Source organism: Heteronotia binoei, chromosome 5 (assembly GCF_032191835.1).
Source record: "Heteronotia binoei isolate CCM8104 ecotype False Entrance Well chromosome 5, APGP_CSIRO_Hbin_v1, whole genome shotgun sequence".
Lineage (NCBI taxonomy): Eukaryota > Metazoa > Chordata > Lepidosauria > Squamata > Gekkonidae > Heteronotia > Heteronotia binoei.
The window spans coordinates 94,316,874-94,336,767 of record NC_083227.1 but is presented as its reverse complement, the minus strand read 5'-3'; the positions used below and the strand labels follow the sequence as shown (position 1 = coordinate 94,336,767).

Below are 19,894 nucleotides of genomic sequence, written 5' to 3'. Positions count from 1 at the left end.
AAATCTCAAGGAATCATGACTCATAGAGTTTTATGGTTCAGAGGATGTAAGGTGCAATCTAGGCTTACTATTATGATCCTTCATCCTATATATACTTTTGACTCCTACTTTTTCTTTGCTTCCTGATTTATTGGTTAGCATTAAAGTACCTGATAAAAGCAGATGCAACTGATAGTCAGAGATAAATGAAATCAGAACCTAGCTGCCTTGATAATCTCTGCTACAATCCTGTTTTTATTTTTATGCAACTGAAAGAATAACTTGATGAGAATTTGCGTTCGTTATAGTGAAACAACAACCCTCAGAATGCTTATGCTTATGGCATTTCCATGCAAATATTTTAAAGGGACCTATTTTTTACTTAAGGGCAAACATACTTGCATATATCTGAAAGTTTAATATATGCACACATGAAGAAAACTCTAAGCATAAGTCTGCTGAAAGTAACAGTTTTACAATATTCAGAAGTAACCCTGATATCTAGACCATATTTACACTTATAATCAACCCAGATTATTCAATTTATATAAAATTTTCATTTTCAGAGAGCCAGTTTGGTGTAGTTGTAAAGCTTATCTGGGAGAACTAGGTTGATTTCCCACTCCTCCACTTGAAGCTGTTGGAATGGTCGTGGGTCAGCTATAGCTCTTACAGAGCTGGCCTTGAAAGGGCAGCCTGTGTGAGAGAGCTCTCAGTCCCACCTACCTCACAAGGTGTCTGTTGTGGGGAAGGAAGGTAAAGGAGATTGTGAGCCACTCTGAGACTATGAAATTCAGAGTGGAGAGTAGGATATAAATCCAATATCTTCTTCTTCTAAGTAAACCTGATACATTATCTAGAGCATATTTACACTTACAACCAACTCTGATTATTCAATTTATATACATTTTTCATTTTCAGTGTAATTAGTTTCATACTAAGCACACTTCTTTCAAAGTCAAATCCAGTGAAACCAATGGCATTTGCACTGTAATTAATATATTAAAATGAAGGTGCAAAAGAAATTGAATACTGTAGCTTTTTGAGTATCACTGGGACTAGATGACAGCTTCAAAATAAATGCTAAATCCAAGACTCGTACGTAGGTGTAAGAGAAGAAACTACAAAATTATTCAGAACACTTTAAACAAAATTGATGGAAGTCTGAAGCATTTAGACAGAACTGGCTAGCATAGATAAGTCAATTAATACCTGTATCTGGATTTCATCAGACAATTCTCTTGCCATGTGGCAAAATTGTTCTGCTGAAGGATCTAGGGCCTTCACACTAACTTTTAAGCCTGTTCTTCCCTTGCCCATACTGTAAATATCCATGGCAAAGTTATATTGAACCGAAAGCTGAAGATAAGTCTGAAAGAGAAAATATTACCCAAGAAAATAAAGGACTTCTACTGCATATGTTGGAGCTGACATCCCATTCCCAGTCTTTTTTGTTTCAGACTTCAGGCTCACCAACAGAATTTATTATCACCACAAAACACTGTAAATTCCTAGAGAGCCAACTAGGATTGTTTTCAATTCCCCTCCTCCACTGTAATTCAGAAATATTTTATGCCTTTAAAATGGATTTCAAGGAGTCTCTGGAAAGTGTAGCAAAATCCTGCCATTATTTGAGCTAGTGAGGTCTGTGTGTCGCCAGAGAGTCCTAAGATTCCTGTGAAGATTCATGTCATTAACCCATGCTGGCACATGAAGACCTCTGCTCCATCAGCTGCTTTCGTTATCAGGGTTTATGTAAATACAAGTATATTACTGTCTATTTATATTATTGTCTATTTAATTATTTTTACTTCTGTGTTACTTTTAATTAGCAACTATAACCTTGTGTTTTTTGCAGTATTTTATCTATGCTGGTCTTTGAGCGTACAGTAAATTTATTGTTGTTTGACCTCTACTCTGGTATTCAAACATAAATATTTTTCCATCTTCATCTTGCATGGAGACTCCAACTGTTCCATGACGCTGAGCCTTGTATCATAGGGAAATTATATAACATCAAAGAGACTAGCACCAAATTATTCTGACTGTTTTAATTATTGAATGTGTAATTTTATAATATGTATGGATTGTAGTTGTTTGTTGTGGTTTTATACCGTGAGCCACCCTGAGCCTGCTTTGGCGGGGAGGGCGGGATATAGAATAAAATAAATAAATAAAATGACTAGTAACCTCCAGACCTGACCACTGTATAATGCTCTATGTGGGGTGCTTCAAGTGGTGCAGAAAGCAGATGCCCATTTCATATGGAATGAGGAGCAGGATTATAGCCAATCCATGTTACAGCAGCTTCAATGCCTAACAATCTGCTTGAAATAAAGTCTTTTTGTGGTCTGCTGCACACCACATATCTGAAGGATCATTTTTTTACATATGAGTCCAGGTGTATCTCAAGATTACCTCAACAGTCTCTTGGTGGTTTTCTTCTACTACCAAGCCAAAACCTCAACTATAACAAATGGTTACACCCACTTTTTAGAATCAATTCTCCACAGAGGTTAAGCAGACAACTTTGCTGATCAGTTCTTGAAAGGTTGTATGATCTTTCTTTTTCATCTGAGAAGAGAACTGTAAATTTCTAAATGTAACTGCTGCTTAATCCTGAATTGAATTTTTTTATTGGACTGTACTTTTATTATGCTATGAATTGCTTTGCCTACAAGAAAAGGTAGAATATGGACCATTAAACTAATTGATAAAGGGAAATGAAAGAGTTTGAACCAACTTTATTCTGGGCAAATATGGCCATCAGTAGTACAAGGTAGAGTGGGAAGGAACAAGCATGATGGGGTGATAAGCAAAGAAAACAAGCAACATTACATCTGGAACATTAGATCAAAGTAAATACAGCCCTTAATAAAGGACAAAAAGAAACTTTGTCCCAATTGCACTTCTCCAAAATGCTTCTTGAAAAATTTTGTAAAATTGATCACAATATGTAAATTATGAATTCACCTCACTGTGTCTCGCTTTTACATCCAGAATATCCCTTTTAGTGACAGACCAATGAAATGTTAATCCAGGCACTGCATTTCCAAATGAAAATGGAGTTTGATTACTAGTTATACCCATCACATATACTGGCATCTGAAAGGAGAAAAAGAAGAGAGCTGGCTTTTTTCTTCCTTCCTTTGGAAAACAATTTTTCTTTATTTATTTTAATTTTTCTTCCGCCCTCCCCTCAAGCGGGCACAGGGTGGATCACAACAAGTGTATACAACAGTAGAATGGCAATTAAATAATTTAATACTTAAAACAGTAAAAAAACCAACATAAATTAAAAACAGGTAGCACATTTGGTTAAAGTATGCAATCTCAAAGCCAGGGCCACTGGGCCTATAAGATCAACTCAGTCTCAGCTGCCTAAAGATGGAAAGCTTCAGCAAGGGAGGCCAACTTAATTTGGATGCCTATGCCTTATCCAAAGGTCTGGTGAAACAGCTCCGTTTTGCAGGCTCTGTCGAATGGCAGAAGGTCTGGCAGGGCCTTGATCTCAAGTGGGAACATATTCCACCAGGCTGGGGTTAGAGCAAAAAAGGCCCTAGCTCTAGTCTAGGCTAAGTGGAAGCCCTTGGGCTGGGGACAGTTAGCAGTTATTGATTTGCTGAGCACAAAGCACTTCACAGCACATATGGGGAGAGAGGTGGTCCCTAAGATACACTGGCCCCAGGCCATGCAGGGGTTTAAAGGTCAGTATCAACATCTTGAAATTGATTCAGTACTCAATTGGTAGCCAGTACAACTGGTGTAGTGCCGACCAAATGCAAGCCTGCACAGGCAATGCTATCTTTAGGTGCGTGCCACATTTTGCACTAGCTGGAGATTCCAGATCAGCCCCAAGGGCAAGCCCACATAGAGCACATTATAGTAATCCAGCCTGGAAGTGACTATTGCATAGGTCACCGTAGCCAAGTACTGGGGGGAAAGGCAGAGTATCAGTTGCCTGATCTGCTGACTGGGGCCTCCACGGAAAGTGAGGCATCTAGGATCACTCCCAGGTTCTTCACCTTCTGGGCTGGCACAAGTAATGAACCATCCAAGGTTGGGAGCCTGATACCTTACTCCACCCCACCCTGGCTCAGGTCTTTGCTGGAAGAAGCTTCAGCTGGCTCTGCTGCAGCCACCCAGCCACATGCCCTGGCCACATTCTTTGGGGCGGAGTCTGGGCAGCTCTCCAATAACAGACAGAGCTGGATGTCATCTGCATATTGGTGACAACCCAACCCAACCCCCTGGGACCAACTTTGCAAGGGGGCACTTGTAAATGTTAAACAACATTGGTGAAAGAATCACCCCTGTGGCACTCCACATTCAAGTGGGTGTAACAGGGAGATCTGTTCACCAAGCACCACTGTCTGTTCTCTACCATGGAGGAAGGAGGAAAACCACTGTAAGACAATCCCCCGAACTCCTATGTTGGTGAGCTGGTGGGTCATAAGATCATAACTGACCATGTTGAACACTGCTGTAAGACCTAAAAGCAACAGCAGTGCTGACCTGCCCCAATCTAGATGTCTCCAGAGATCATCAGTTAGGATGACCAATGCTGTTTCCATCCTGTGGCCAAGATGGAAATCAGACTGGAATGGATCAAGGATGGATGGACTCTTTAGCTTGGAGAAACGTCGACTGCGGGGTGACATGATAGAGGCTTACAAGATAATGCATGGGATGGAGAAAGTAGAGAAAGAAGTACTTTTCTCCCTTTCTCACAATACAAGAACTCGTGGGCATTCGATGAAATTGCTGAGCAGACAGGTTAAAACGGATAAAAGGAAGTACTTCTTCACCCAAAGGGTGATTAACATGTGGAATTCACTGCCACAGGAGGTGGTGGCGGCCACAAGTATAGCCACCTTCAAGAGGGGTTTAGATAAAAATATGGAGCACAGGTCCATCAGTGGCTATTAGCCACAGTGTATGTGTGTATATAAATTTTTTTGCCACTGTGTGACACAGAGTGTTGGACTGGATGGGCCGTTGGCCTGATCCAACATGGCTTCTCTTATGTTCTTATGATGTGTCCTCCAGAAAATCCTGAAACTGTTTAGCTACGGCTCTCTCTCAACTACCTTGCCCAGAAATGGAAGATTTGATACAGGACAGTAGTTGGCCAGGCGTGGGGTCCAGGGTTGGTTCCTTTAAGAGTGGATAAACCACTACCTCCTTCAACTCCACCGGGAAGGCCCCCCCCACAAAAGGGACAAGTTGATCATTTCTTCTGGGGGCCCCAAATACCATCCCTTCAGGCTTTAACCAGCCAGGATGGACATGGGTCAAGGAGGCAAGTGGTTGGCTTCACAGCTGTCAGGATCCTGCCAACATCCTCAAGAGTGAGCGGAAATGGTCCAAAAATGGACCTGAAGACAGACAAGGGGTTTCCAGTTCCCTCACTGTATCAACCGTAGCTAGGAACTAGGGCTGTGTATTTAGTAAAGGGTTTACCGGATATTTACTGGATACCTGCCATTTCGATGATATCTGGAAATAGGGAATTCCGGATAGGTTTTTACAGTCTATCTGGAATTCCACATATCTGATTTCCAGATATCACTGAATGGAATTCGTAAATATTCGGTAAACCTTTGTTCTCTGTTATTTTCAATGGGGGAAAGGAAAAGCACTCAGGCAATTTCCTTTCCCTGGGTTTTCCTGCCTCTGGCTGGGGGGAGGGGGAGGACGCCTCTGATCCAATCACAGCCATGCATTTTGCAGATTGCTGTTCTGTGCCCCAGCAAGGAAGGGGGAAGGAAGAACCTAATCTCCATTGCTGCTGCTGTGTGTTGCCAACTTGCCATAGAGAGACTGAGTGAGCTCCTGTGCCCTTTGGCCGTGCTCTGCTCTGCTCTCTGTGGCTTGGCCTTGGCTGCTGGTATTCCTGGCTGTACTACTGGACTAGAGGACTTCATCTGGTGAGATGATTCCTTATTTATTTATTTAATTTAATTTATTCAATTTTTAGCCCGCCCTTCCCGTAGAACAGGCTCAGGGCGGGTTACATCATAAAAATAATAAAAACAATAAAAGACCAATTTAAAATATATAAAATCTAAAACTACAGCATGACAATAGAAACTAAAATGGCAGGTTCTGCCTCACAGACATGGCCTATTGTCCAGGTCCAGCAGGTCTTATAGCACTGGGATGGAATGAAGGGGGGAGGCCGGTAACATGTGAAGTCCACTGCCTCAGCTGAAAGCTTGGCGAAAGAGCTCTGTTTTACAGGCAGGGCCCAGATCTCCAGGGGGAGCTCATTCCACCAGACAGGGGCTAGGGTTGAAAAGGCCCTGGCCCTCGTCGAGGCCAGATGGACGTCTCTGGGGCTGGGTATTACCAAAAGCTGCTGGGTTGCTGATCGCAAAAACCTATGGGGCTCATACAGAGAGAGGCAGTCTCAAAGGTATACTGGCCCCTGGCTGTATAGGGCTTTAAAGGTAAGTACCAACACCTCAAACCGGATCCAGTACTTAATAGGTAGCCAATGCAGTTCACGCAGCACAGGATGGATCCGTGCCTGTACAGGCAACGATGTCAACATCCGTGCAACAGTGTTCTGCACCAGCAGGAGTTTCCGGAGGAGAGTCAAGGGCAGCCCCATGAAGAGAGAGCTTTTGTGGGTTTTTTTTTTTGGGGGGGGGGGGTTCTGTTCAGATTAGAAGCAGGTTTTTATTTTTTAACTTTTTGAAAAATGAGTTTTTCTCCTGCTTTGGGTGGTTGGTTTTCTGTTGAGGGCTGGGTTGCTGCAGTGGGGGTGGGGGGGGGGGGTGGGCTGGCTCTGGCCTGGCTTAAAGTGTTTAATTTAATCTGTGTTATTTTTATAATCTTTTCTGGGTTTAATTTTTTTTAATTGCCTGCTAAATTTCTCCCAGGCTTTGGTTGACCTGGTTGTTTGGGGTCTAATTTTTTCCTCTGTTTTCCCTTGGCCAGGCTGTGGTGGTTTACTGACCTGTTGAACTGCTAGTGGTCTTTTCCTGTTTTTCCTGGTTGTGTTGGGGTGTATGTGTCTGGTTTGGACTGCTTTTGGTTTCTGCGTGGTTGGCTTTTGCTTGGCTGCTCCTCTTTGGAGACTGAGGCAAGTTTGGCCAGGCCTGGTGGTGACCTGACCTGTTGAACTGCTGGTGGTGTTTTACTGGTTTTCCTGGTTGCGTTGTGTGTGTGTGTGTGCCTTTGTAAAGCCTTTTGGGGTGTCCACAGATAGGTCCAGCCTTTTTGGGCCTTGGGGATTCCTTGGGGGACAATCCTCTGCAGCTGCCCAGTAGTTTTGGGGGGTTCTCCCTCAAACCCCTGTCTGCCAGTTGCCTTTCATTATACCCTATGTTTTGCCATTGACTTCAACGGCCCATAGGGTATAATGGTGGAATAGGGGCACTCTCTTTGGGTGCCCCTGGGACCCCCTGGTCCAATCTTTTTTGGACTTAGGGGTTCCTTGGGGGAGGGTCCCCTGAATCTCCCCTCCAGGCGGTTTCCATTATACCCTATGTTGCCATTGATTTCAATGGCCATAGGGTATAATGGGGCTGAATATTTGAATATTTATTTGATCAGTATGTGGTAACCAAAGGAGAGGAACTGTAATTCAACTAACCTGAGTGCCAGTTTTCATTCGTGTAACAGGTGCATGGATTCTAACAGCCTGAAGTTGAATTACCTCAACATCAACTTTGGCCTAAGAGAAAGACACAAACCAAGAGCTTGCGTTTTAATTTTAGTAGCATCTAAATGAGTCATTTGCTTTACATACAGAGATAAATGTAGAAATGTCAAAAAATATTAGCTAACTTAAGGATACATGTAATGCTATTTACTCACTTAATCAAATGTCTGGTCTGCTTGAGATCTAGGCTTCTAAGTGGATTACAAATTAAACATGCAATCCGTGAAAATGAGAAGAAAGCAAAATGTTACACTAAAACTTCATGTCAAGTCAACTGTACTACTAATTCCAAGAACACATAAAAGTTTCAGCATTTAAGTACAACTAATTGTACGAGTTAAGGAAGGAACTTAAATCTGTATAATGTAAAATCCAGATTTTTAATAACAGAGAATGTAGAAATCAGATAGGCTTATTGTGCATCATGTTATTATGTTAAGTTCTTCTTATTCATTGAATTAAAACAGGTTTGCAGACAAATTGAAGTTTAAAAGATATATGTCAACCCAGTGGATGAAATAACAGGTATGAGAGAGACAGATGTGACACTAAAAAACTTCAATGACAGATCAAAGTTAGGTGAAGTGTCCATAAATGGCATATCTGAATCTATCCAAGGAAAACCATATAACAGCAGAATAGCATTTTATTTCCATAGTATTAGGAAGGCAGGATGTCAGCTTCAAGAATTTAGGTTTGTGTGAGCATTTTAATTAGTGTTTTCCATTAAAAAAGTATTTATGAGACAGAAAAAAGACAGATGGCGACGAAGAGAATGCAGATGGATTCTTAAACTTGAACTGATGTAGAATTTATAAATCAAGTGCTGAACTTGGATCAAATTTCAACATAGCTATAGACTCACTGGATGACCTTGATCAAAATGCTTATCACTCAAGTTCTGTTCCTCATCTGAGACAAGAATAAATACAACATATTGTACAAGGTTGTTCCAGAACAGAATGAAATAAGGATTGTAAATCCTTATAAATATCATTTTATAAAATGACAACAGTAGCTAGTATTTTTTTAAAAAGTTAAATGTGCACATCACAATATGTGTATAGTTAATAACACAAACCAAACTAAATGATAACATTTCATCATTGACTTATAAAATAAATGACAAGTGCACAAAGAGAGAGGGTTTTTCATGCTTGTTCAATAGGATATATTGTACAGCAAGGGTGCTAAATCTTGACAGCCTCTGCTCAAGATTCTAGTGTAAGTGAATGGCACCAATGAAAAGAGATCAGAAAAAAGTGTGCTCCTTTGGATAAATAAAGGAGAAAAGAGGTCACAAGACAGAAGATAAAGGCACTTTATGGTAGTGATAAATAATATCACTATCATTAAGTTCTTCCTTTGTTCCTCTTCTTTAAGTTTTGTTCTATGACACTGTTTCCCATTTGCAGAGTCAGGACCTGGTTCCGGGCCACGGAAGCCTCACTACCGGGTCATAAGAAAAGCCAAAGCTAGCCCCGCCCCCCAGCAAAGCATGACCTCTGCTCTGCTTCGTTCCTTCCACCATCTCTGTGTTGTGCAGAGAAAAGCTAGCCTTGAAGACTGACACAGGCTGCAAAGCCTGAGCTCTGTTTGGCTTCCTTCCTTCCCCCATCTCTGTGTTGTGCAGAGAGAAGCTGGGCTGCCTCTCCTTCCTTCTCCCCCTCTCCCAGTGTTTGAAAGAAAAGCTGACGTCCACTGGCACTTTAGATCCATGAAGTGTTCTTCAAGGTATGAGCTTTTGTGTGCCTTGAAGTATGTTCTTTTGGGGAGATTTCTCTGGGAGGCCTGGGCAGCAAAGAAGGGGTGTGTTTTTTTCAGCCAAGAGGGGTGGGAAGTGGGCATTCCAGTAGCTATTTTTTTTACCAAACAACCCCTGGGCAGAATTGTTGCTAGCTGAGGTAATCTGATGGTGAGTAAGGTTTTTCCCCCCTTTGTCTCCCCTTCTTTCTTTTTCCCTCTGCAAGGGATGCTCTGTTTGTATTCCTGGTGCTGGGGGTGGAGGGAAATAACATTGGGGACGGCTTCTAGTGCCCTGGCCCCACTGGTGGACATTCTGGTGCTTTTTGGGCATTGTATGAGAGAATTTTGGACTGGATGGTCCACTGGTCTGATCCAACATGCCTTCTCTTATATTCTTTCTTTCCATGTTTTTCTTTTCTTTTCCTTTCCTTCCATTTCATTCTTTCCCTTTCTTTCTTTCCTTCCATTTTTACTGGATGGAACTTTTCTGTCCATCATACTGTTGTTGCAGATATAGGAGCTCTGTCAATGAAAAATTGGCACTCCCAGTTGTAGCCAGCTGGCCTTTCTATGAGATTTCTGTGTGAGTGAGTGAGAGTTAGAGGTGTGGGGCAGAAAGAGATTTTTGGAGATTACTGCTGTATATTTCAACAGCACTGGAAGAGATGGTACTATGAACTTGGTACCATTTTACTGGTCCTGACACCAAAATTAAACTCCTCCTGTAGATATTTAAAAGGATGAAAGAAGTTCACTGGCTAAATATCTGCAAAACAGGTTGCTTTTAAAGGCATGGGAAACACAGTCAGTAAAAAGCTGCAAGCCCCTCATAAATATCCTTTTTGGGATAACTGCAGAAAAGCTTGTATGAACTTTATATAAGTTGAAATTAATTCATTAATTGCAGTACAATTCTCTGCTATCTTTCACAACAATTTCCCAGTGTTTCAGTCAAGCAAAAGTATGAAAAATAGCTGTCAAAAGAATTTCTTGAAACCAAGCAAGCTTGGTTGTAGCTTGAGGCAGGGTTCCAGTAGCAGCAGCTGAAGGAAGGGCGTACTAAATGTGTCAGCATATTTTGAGGTACAGCAGCTGCCAGGGCCCAGTGTGGGTGGTACACAGTGCTGGCATTCCTAATGGCAATGGCAACAGCACTCCCAATTGCATACACTGGCCAGTGCTGTTGAGGAAGGGATGTGTAGGTGGTGCAGGCAATTGAACATGGGCATTAGGAGTGCTTGCAAGCTGGAGAAGAACGCACAAACAGATAGGTGCATGCAGGTGTGGGGGAGAAAAGAGAAGACCACCCACTTTCCACCCCCATTTTGGCTCATTATGAGTTTCAGAGAGATTTTTCTGTAAATGAAGTTACTTCAGAAGAAGAGGCAGGTTTGGGGGAGTGCTCTGAAAGTGACATCACAGGAAAAGGTGGTTTTGGTTTTGGTGGAGTTTTGGTTCAGTATGCCCTGGAAGTGACATCACTTGGCACTTGACCTGGAAGTGACACCATAGGAAATCATAATTCCTATCTCCCGGCTCCATCCAACCCCCAAATTTTAGTGGGTCACAAAGGAGAAGTGTAAAAATAACCGGGCCACGGGAAAGAAAAGTTTGGGAAACCCTGTTCTATGATATTTTAGTACTTCACCCTGCAGGAGACAGGGAGACAGAGCTCTTCCCTGCTTGTTGAAAAGCAACAGTTCCTCATGAAGCTGTTGTAGACACAGTATGTTTGCTGCCTCAGTTTGACTATCATCTGGAGAAGCAGGGTGTTTGCTTTTCCCTTACAACTTAATCACTTTAGGAAGGTAACTGTGCTGGTCTGATGCAACAGAACAAAGTCTGAGTCCAGTAGATGAACAAAGTTTAATTCTGGGTATAAGCTTTTGTGTGCATGCACACAAAATCTTATATCCAGAATTAAACTTTGTTGGTCTTCAATGTGCCACAGGGCTCAAACTAAATATTAAGTGGTGAGTTATCATTTGAATTTGGAGGCATAGGATAAGGATAAGAGCACTCCTTTTCTGCATGCTCCAGGACTATGTAGGAATTAAAGTCCCTCAGAGGAGCCATGTTAACCACACAATATCGGGCACTTCTTGCCAGGGGTCATTTTAAATGTTCCAGTTTAACTATTAAACCTTACCAAATCTCCAATTGTGTCTGAATACTTGAGCATTACTCTCATGCAGCATCATAGGATGAAGCAGAAATAGGTCTAGGAAGCAACTTCAAATAGGACCCTGCTCAGTTAAATTAACTATTTTCAAGAATACTTTTTAAAAAATAACTAGTTCAGTTTAATCTGAATCAAGTATCACTGCAAATCACTCAATCAAATCTCATTGCTCCAGAGAGCAGAATCCAATTAGTACCCTGTTTTCAGCACCCTGTTGGGTATGGGCTATGGCTACGTGGGCAGCTGCTTGGCATGCAAAAGGTTCCAGGCTCGATTTCTTTCATCTCCTGTTAAAATGATCAGGTGGTAGGTGACATGAAAGACCTCTCCCTAAGACCCAGGAAAGTCTGCTGTCGGTCTGAGTAGCAGGCAGTACTGACCAAGGGTCTGATTCCATATAAGGCAGTTTCATCAGATGCGCACTAAAGCTTATACCCATCCACTTTTCACCAGAAAGCCTCTATATATCCCAGCATAACAGCTTGGGGGCCTCTCAGGGGTAATTGGAAGAGAGGTTGGGGGCCACACTGGGCATGGCATTGGCAAAGAAGCAGCCCAGGGGATGCCTCAGAAGCTTTATGGCCCACGACCTCCTCTGGGCCCAGCAGCTGTGCAGCCTGGGAGATGCACTGGGACCTGGGTCAGTGGCTGTGTAGCCTGGGAGCCCTGCTGGGCCCATACTGGTGGCCATACAGCCTGGGAGCCCTGCTGGGCCCCATACTGGTGGCCATACAGCCTGGGAGCCCCACTGGGCTTGTTGGAGGCTATGCAGCCTAAGAGACACACTGAGCTTGACAGCTGCAACACAACCTGAGGCATGTTGGGCCTGCCTCCACCAGCAGAGCAACCCCTGAGTTGGGCTGGCCATGGCAAGAAAGTGGGGGGAGGATTCCCCCTCATGAGTATCGAGAGCCCAAAGTTTCTATATACTAATAGCCAAATCTGTGAATAGCTAAATCTGTGAATCAGGCCACTTACACTGGGGAATGCCCCAGGGTTGCAGAAAAATCTAAAAGTAAGCAAAGTAGGTGGGGAGTACTACAAAACCTTAAAATAAGTACTTCTGTTTGGACTTGTGCAGAAATATACCTCAGACAACTTAAGGAGGATGGCTGCATGGGCAGGAGAGGGATGATCAATTGTTCTCTCTTCTAACAGTGACCAGAGGGAAAGGATGGCTGGGCTGGAAGGAACCTCTGGTGCCAGTAGAGGAGTGGAACTTACTCTAACCACCAGGATTCTCAAAAGGCAGCCAGGAACCAGCTGAGAGGTGACTGGGACTGGTGGAAATGGTGAGAGGAAGTTCAGGCTAAAAAAGGGGAGTTAGTAAAGATGAGGAAGCCATAGCGCAGCAGTCTTCAGGGGATGGAGGCAGAAGAGGCCCAATGAAACCATGAAGCCTTGAAGTGGCAGCAACAGGACAGAGGAGCCCCCACCAGCTGCAGTGAAGACAGGCAGGGGCTGGGGGAATCCCAGGGAAGGTGGTACCAGTGCGATAGGTTGGAAAGGCAGGAAACATCTGCCATCTGCCATGAGAGCTGAAGTGGCCAGAGGGCAGCAGAAAAGCCCAGGAAGACAGCAGCCCTCCAGAGAATTGCAAGTACTGGTGGAGAAGGGGCTGGGGAGGCAAGAAAACAAGGAGCCACTGATCCCATGAACTCTGGAATATAATGGAGGCAGACAGATGGATGGTGGGGGGAGGAACAGGAGAAAAGGAATGACAGCATGAATGAAGTGAAATGCAAAAAAAAGAAACAGAGGTTCCTCCTGGGTGGGCTCCTTTTTGCAGCCTGGTTTCAACTTTGCAAGTAATGGAGGGAAAAAGGCATGCAAGGCATGGGGGCGGGGAGGGATATAAAGGAACACAATCCCTTTAAATGCCTTCTCCAAGCTGTACTGTGAGTCCAAACTGGTGAGTTCACCTGGAAGCCTTTTGCGTTAAAGGGTTGAAAAGGTACGGAACTTGTTGCTTTAAATGCCTTTCCCCTGTCCGTCAAGTGGGAAATGCCATCTGTTATATCCAAAGAATTATAACATTTATTGTAAATGTCTAAAAAGTATTAGAGGTTTCAACAACATTCAAAAAGAGTCCATGACAAAGACTCATTAACATATCCAGAGAGTCCACAACAAAGACTCATTCACTGAAAGCACATGGAGACACGTTCTTATACAATACAACATTATGTTTCCTCACATGAAAAACATTCCTAACACCAAGTTCACAAATATAGGGTTTGAATCCTTATAGGACTCAAATAATAAGAAAGGAAATCTATAAGCGAGAGTACCTGAACCAATTTGGAACAAACCACAAATCAGCTATTTTAGGCACAAATCACGATTTGTTTCGATTTGTGCCCATCCCTAGTCCTCACGCAGTTTAGCACATTCATTTGTTTCAAGCATAATGTAACTTACATGTTTCTTAATAGAAACTGTTCTCCATTTTACAAAGAGTAACATGTTTCTTAGATTTCCATTTGGAAATCTATTTGTAGTGCTCTTCAAAAAACTGGATCTCATAGATTTAAGTGGAAGTGTTTTTCAGCAACCATACTTGAAAACAAAAAGACGACGACAACTGCTGATCTTTTTCTCAGGGGCCTGAAAATCTGAAGATCTCAACAACTATTTGGAACCAAAACTATGTCAAGTGGGATTTTCCCATGAAGTACAATGATTCAGTATGGAGCTGACCTGACAGTTTAGAAATATGACATAGCCTACTATTTTTGTAAACATAATACATGTAAGAGCAACTCTTTTGCAATGTGATAAATTGTCTTTTTAATGATCCATACCTGGGATATCACGACCACTTTACCAGTCTCTGCATCAACAGCTTGAACCATTCCTGTTACAGCAGTGTTCCCAATCACCATTCCTGTTACATGGCCACTGCTATTCACACAGGCAATTCTGGTGTCACTCATCAAGAAAATTATGTTAGACTGAGGCTGGGGACCTCCTTCAGAAATAATCTGTATCCAGTTATTTAAAAAAAACAAATTAATTTATTTCAGCCATCAATGACACAAGATACACCCTGGCTTCCCTTGAGCTATTGGGGCTATAGGAGCCTGAAAGAAGCAGGTTCTTATAAGCAGGAAGGGCAAAAGGCTACTAAAATCTTAACTCTAAAGATATTTGCTTATCCAAGGTCTTCTGTTAAGTGCCATTGTTCTAAGAAGCATAAATATTGTTCAAAGAAGCATAAACAATATTTACTAAACCTGTGCAACTAACTCTTTGTTGTGGTGTATGTGAATTTATTTTGCTTTTACTGGTTTTGATTTTTAACCCACTACCTTTGAAGGCTCAAGGAAGTTCATAAAATTAATCCACAATATAACAAATAGGTTTTTGGGGTAGTTCTCTTAGAATTAATGATGAAGAATTTATTAGAAATGAAGGACCTGCTTTAATAAAAATTTCAAAGGTTTTGTTTGTTTCTCAAGCTTAGATCTGAGACAAAAAAAAATCAGGTAAGCGTATGGAGAACCTTCCTATGTTCGCTCCATTTTAAATAAAGGACAGCACATGGAAGCTGCTCTCCAGGGAGTGTGCAGTTTGGAACAAGAGACAGACTGTGTGGGAATGCCATTCAGAGAACCACCAGTAACACAATTCCTATCTATAAATTTAAAGCAATATTTTATTAAAAAATAACTAGTTTGGAATAATAATCTTAAAAATAACTCACTTGAATCACTGCACCTTTAAGTAATGTGACTTTTCTTGGTATTAGTCTAAAAGGAGGGAACACCTGGAAATTAACGAAAACAGGTTAATTTTTTAAAAATACAATCCAACCTTTTGGGTTGAGCAAATCATTAGAGAGAAGGCAGAACATGGCTTAGCTCTTAATCATGCCTGAACTCATACTTTCTTCCAGCTTTCATTGGTTTAAACCATAAACTAATTTAAGAACACTTCTGTTGAAAAGGGAACATTTTCATCTCTGTTTTCAGTCCTTGTTCTCCCTTTCCATTTCCCCCCTTTGTTGTCAGGTTCTCTCTCCACCTTCTGCTATACATGTAGTGCGTACTGTGCACTGAACTCTGCTACTTCTACAGACTTCAGCTTCTGCCACTTCGCTTTCTAATTTTGCTTCTTTCACTGTTGCTTGGGCAGACAGTCTCCTCCTTTCATGCTCTCTACATGCCAATCCTTTCCTAATCTTCTCCTCTGAAGTGGAATTTCATAGTGTTATCAGTTCTTTCTTGTTGTATTCTGCCATTCTACCATCTGTTGTCATCTTCTTTAATTTCTCTGGGTTTTCTTGATTTCACACTGTTACAATTTTGAAGGATACATTTTTTCAGTGAAAGTTCCTCAGAATCTTAACTGCCTCTCTTTTTTCCCCTAGCAACTTTGTGTATTTTTGTGCTCCTTCCTTCTATTATACCCTGCCTCTCCCATCATCTTTTGCCACAATTAGACTTTTTCAAAATGATCACCTCTTCTGCCCAGCACAGTGTCAGTACTAAATGATTAATAATACATTTTCAAATGTCTTAGCTATTCTGAGACCTTAGTTCTTTCAGAATACAAACAGAATAACGCAACTGAGAAAACATCATCCGTTAACAATGAAAATGTTTACTTCAATTTGCTGTGGAGCTGAATTGATTCTCTCTCCATCTTTGTCAATGACAACAGCTGTAATACTGGTTTGACCTACAGCCACACCATAAACTAGAAAAGTAGCAGTGTATTCATCAGGAGCTTCGCTGAGTAGACTGCAGTAAGAAAATTAGACAAGTTGGTTTAGGTAAAAAAAAAAAAAAGACACAGAGAGATAAAGATGGTCTTTCTTTACTGGGGTATAGTCTTTCATATTTCTGAACTTTGTTAATGTTTATTAAGTAGCACAATATACCATAGCCTCAGTTTAAAAGCAATATGGCTCAGATATTGGCTGAATGTTAAGCAGTTTTATTAAGGATGAGGCACTGGTGTCACAGTGAGTGACACCATCAGTAATAATGTACTCAATAAACAGGTTTTAAGGTGTCCCTTTTGAGGACAACACAAGTATGTAAAATTATCATATGCTTTAAAGTTTTAGTAATATCAGATGAGGAGAAAAATTATGGAAGGGCTTTTCATTTTAATTTATCATTTTATTCCGATGGAAGCAATAAAGTTATTTTGATTCCATCAGATAGAGTCAGGATAAGTTTCTTCAATTATTTTTTGCTCCCCAGAATGTAATAGTTCAGGACTGAAGCATTAATTGAGTGAATTCAAAAATACATAAGGCTCTGGTAAAATTGTTTTACTGAACTAGAGATTGGCCCCAAGGTTTGATAACTCTTCAATCAAATATACTTTACCTAGATCATCTGCAAAGAAGACTCAGGGAAGTAACTAGAATGAAAAGCCCAGCAATTTTAGGAGTGTCTGGATACAGACTGATATAGCCAGGGCAGATCCTAGTACAAAAGATATTTACAGATTTTTTTTAAAGTGTGTGGTGGGAGGGGAGAAAATAGCAATGATAGTGGTACAGAAACACCTTTAGCTCTGACTTTCTGTCAACCTCTTCTCCCCAAATGGACAGGCCTATTTGTTTTCTGGGCAGTTGGCAAATCTACTCAAGCAGAAATGGGACACCTATTCCTGGCTTCCATGCACCTTTTAGTATAGAATAATTAATTATTGTACAGCATTGTATGTAGAATAGCCAGGAGATACTAAGATTGTCTGGCATCCAAAAGTTCTAGTTCTTTTAGTATTATTCACCACTAGGTGGCAAGCTAGACTTGTTTTTAAGGCATTAACATTTCAGAGTTGGTTTGCCATTGTCTGCCTCTGCATCATAGCCATTGGACATTCCTCTTCCAAATATTAGCCATTAGACCCTGCTTAGTTTCCAAGATCAAGGTAGCCTGGGCGAGCCAGAAATTAGATATATGTGAACATGGATGGAGACTTTTTCAGTAGTTTCACTGAGGCTTCCTATTGAGCAGCCGCCCCCCCCCATTCTTCCTCTAAATAGTTTTTGCTATTACATAAGGAAAAATATTTTATAAATTCTTCCCTTATGTAAATGATAGGCAACAATGTTTTTTATTGAGGATTATACCACCTATATTATTAGAGTTGTGGTATGTTTTGCTGGTTAATGCTTTGATTTGTTGATAGTTTGCTGCAGCACACTTTTTCTGGAAAAAGAGATGCCAGAACTCTCAAGAGGGAAATGAAGGAGAAACATATGGGAGCCCCTCATGAACTTTTAAACATTTTTTTTTTAATTTTGTTTCCACTAAGGAGTTCCAGAACTCCATTTCACCGCATTTCCCCAGAAAAAAACCTGGTTTTAGGAATCTGCAAGTTGCCCTAGTTACTTCTAATAGAAAGGAAAATATAAATAACTGCATTTGCTGAGGACTATCTTGACTTAGAAATACGAATGACAGTAGAGTAAAACACATAAGCATCAACTTTTAATAATGCAATTTCACATACACTATAATTTCCACTACTCTTTATTTCTGAATGTATATCATTGCAATATCTATGCAGATTGCACACATATTGCTTATATTTTTGTCTGTCTGAGTGAAAGCATTAAAAAAAAGTACTTACTTCAAGGAAATAATCTGAGATGCTGCCTTTAGCTTTAAATCCATGAAAGTGAAGTATTTAGCCAGAAAGTATTTATTGGAAGCATCCAGTACTCTGACATATGCTTTAACTGTTTTGCCAATCTCAACCTGCAAAACATTATTTATGAACATTCACATTCTCTCTGAAAATAATGCTTGGATATGTTTCAATCCATAATTTAATTTTTCTTACTAGCTTAAAATAATCATTTCTGCTAGCTGTCATCATTGATACAGTCACTACAGCTACAGTTTTGATGCTATGCTGATTTATTTTAAAAACACATTTTACAGAGAGCTTCACATGCATTACCTTAGTACCTTTATTTGATAGTTACACCAACATGCTTCATTGCAGAGCAAAGAGTCTCCTTCCCCCATTTTTTCCATACAACTATCCTGTGAACAGGATAACCTGGGAGTGACTGGTCCATAGTCACCCAGGGAGCAATCAAACAGGTCTAATTGGACATAAGCTTCATTTTATTCAGTGGGTATTGCTCCCCAGAAAGTGTTCTTAGGCTTGCAGCCTCAATCAGCTACTCCATGGGAGAATAAAGATTTGAATGCAGCCTCGCTGGTAGCAATCCAATATTACCCACTACAGAACCTAGCTCTTAAAGGTTTACCAAAAACATATAAGATTAATCGGTGCTGCTATCCTTCTTTCTTCTGATGAAAGACTCAAAAATACCAGTTTGGGTAAAGTCCCAGCTAAGGAATACCTAGCTCAGTCTCTGGCACTATGTTAAATTAGTTCTCAATAATTCTCTTTTTAGGAATCTTAGAAATGTATGTGTGGCATTCCAGCTCATCAGATATAACCAACAATACAATTACTTGGAAATAAATACTAACCTTATCAACACCACCAACATATATTTTGTGTATATCAGACACATGCACTTCAGCTTTAGCAGGTGTAGAAGAGGAAAGACACAAATCCCGAATCATTACAGACAATGATCCAGGAAGTAATGGGTATACCTTAAATATGAGAAAAGAATATTTTAAAATGTAAATATTTATTTATTTATTTATGAAATGTATAACCCACCTTTCTGCCCCTACAAGGGCCACCAAGGCAGACAACAGTTTAAGATATACATGATAAAATGACATTATAAAACCAATAAAATTAACCCCCCTCCCCCATTTAATAGCTTCCTATAATAAGTTAGTATTCTTACTGGGAGACCATTAAACCTGAAACAGAACTACACTAAGATTTTCCCACTGAATGAGAACTGTCTCTTCAAAATAGAGCTTCAAGCTACATTTAACGGTCTTATATTATGGACATTGCAAAAGGTCTAGAGGAAGAAATTGCATCACCAAAGCCAAATGCAATGGGTTCTCTTCTAGACTTGTATTCTCTCTTGATATTAATAAGGCAAAAAAATCATATTATGCAGAGAAAATAATAATTTTTTAAAGGAAAACTTATAAAAAGCCAAAACATGTGTGTGTGAGTTTAGGGTTCAGAATTTTAACTTGCAGCAGAATTAACTGCCTATGAAGAAAGAATGTGATCATTTTATTCTTAATGACTACACATAAGTTGATAGACCATAAAAATGTAAAATTTTAACGAAAGCCATTAATCAGAATGTTATTTTTGTTACACAAAGTAATTTTCTATAATGTCATCACATTTCCAACAGCTTCAGCTATCACAATACTTCAAGCACTGCCATC

General features: G+C 40.7%; 1 protein-coding gene across 1 annotated transcript in view; it reads right to left on the bottom strand.

Moving 5' to 3' along the window:
- Positions 1 to 19,894, bottom strand: part of NUP210 (nucleoporin 210) — a 155,498-nt gene that overhangs the window by 47,152 nt on the left and 88,452 nt on the right. The window contains exons 21-28 of the mRNA XM_060239833.1: positions 19,055 to 19,183; positions 18,177 to 18,304; positions 16,189 to 16,324; positions 15,286 to 15,348; positions 14,384 to 14,563; positions 7,583 to 7,663; positions 2,953 to 3,084; positions 1,192 to 1,350 (exon numbers count right to left, since the gene is read on the bottom strand). Coding sequence (XP_060095816.1) covers positions 1,192 to 1,350; positions 2,953 to 3,084; positions 7,583 to 7,663; positions 14,384 to 14,563; positions 15,286 to 15,348; positions 16,189 to 16,324; positions 18,177 to 18,304; positions 19,055 to 19,183 — 1,008 coding nt within the window. The remainder of the gene's footprint in view (positions 1 to 1,191; positions 1,351 to 2,952; positions 3,085 to 7,582; positions 7,664 to 14,383; positions 14,564 to 15,285; positions 15,349 to 16,188; positions 16,325 to 18,176; positions 18,305 to 19,054; positions 19,184 to 19,894) is intronic.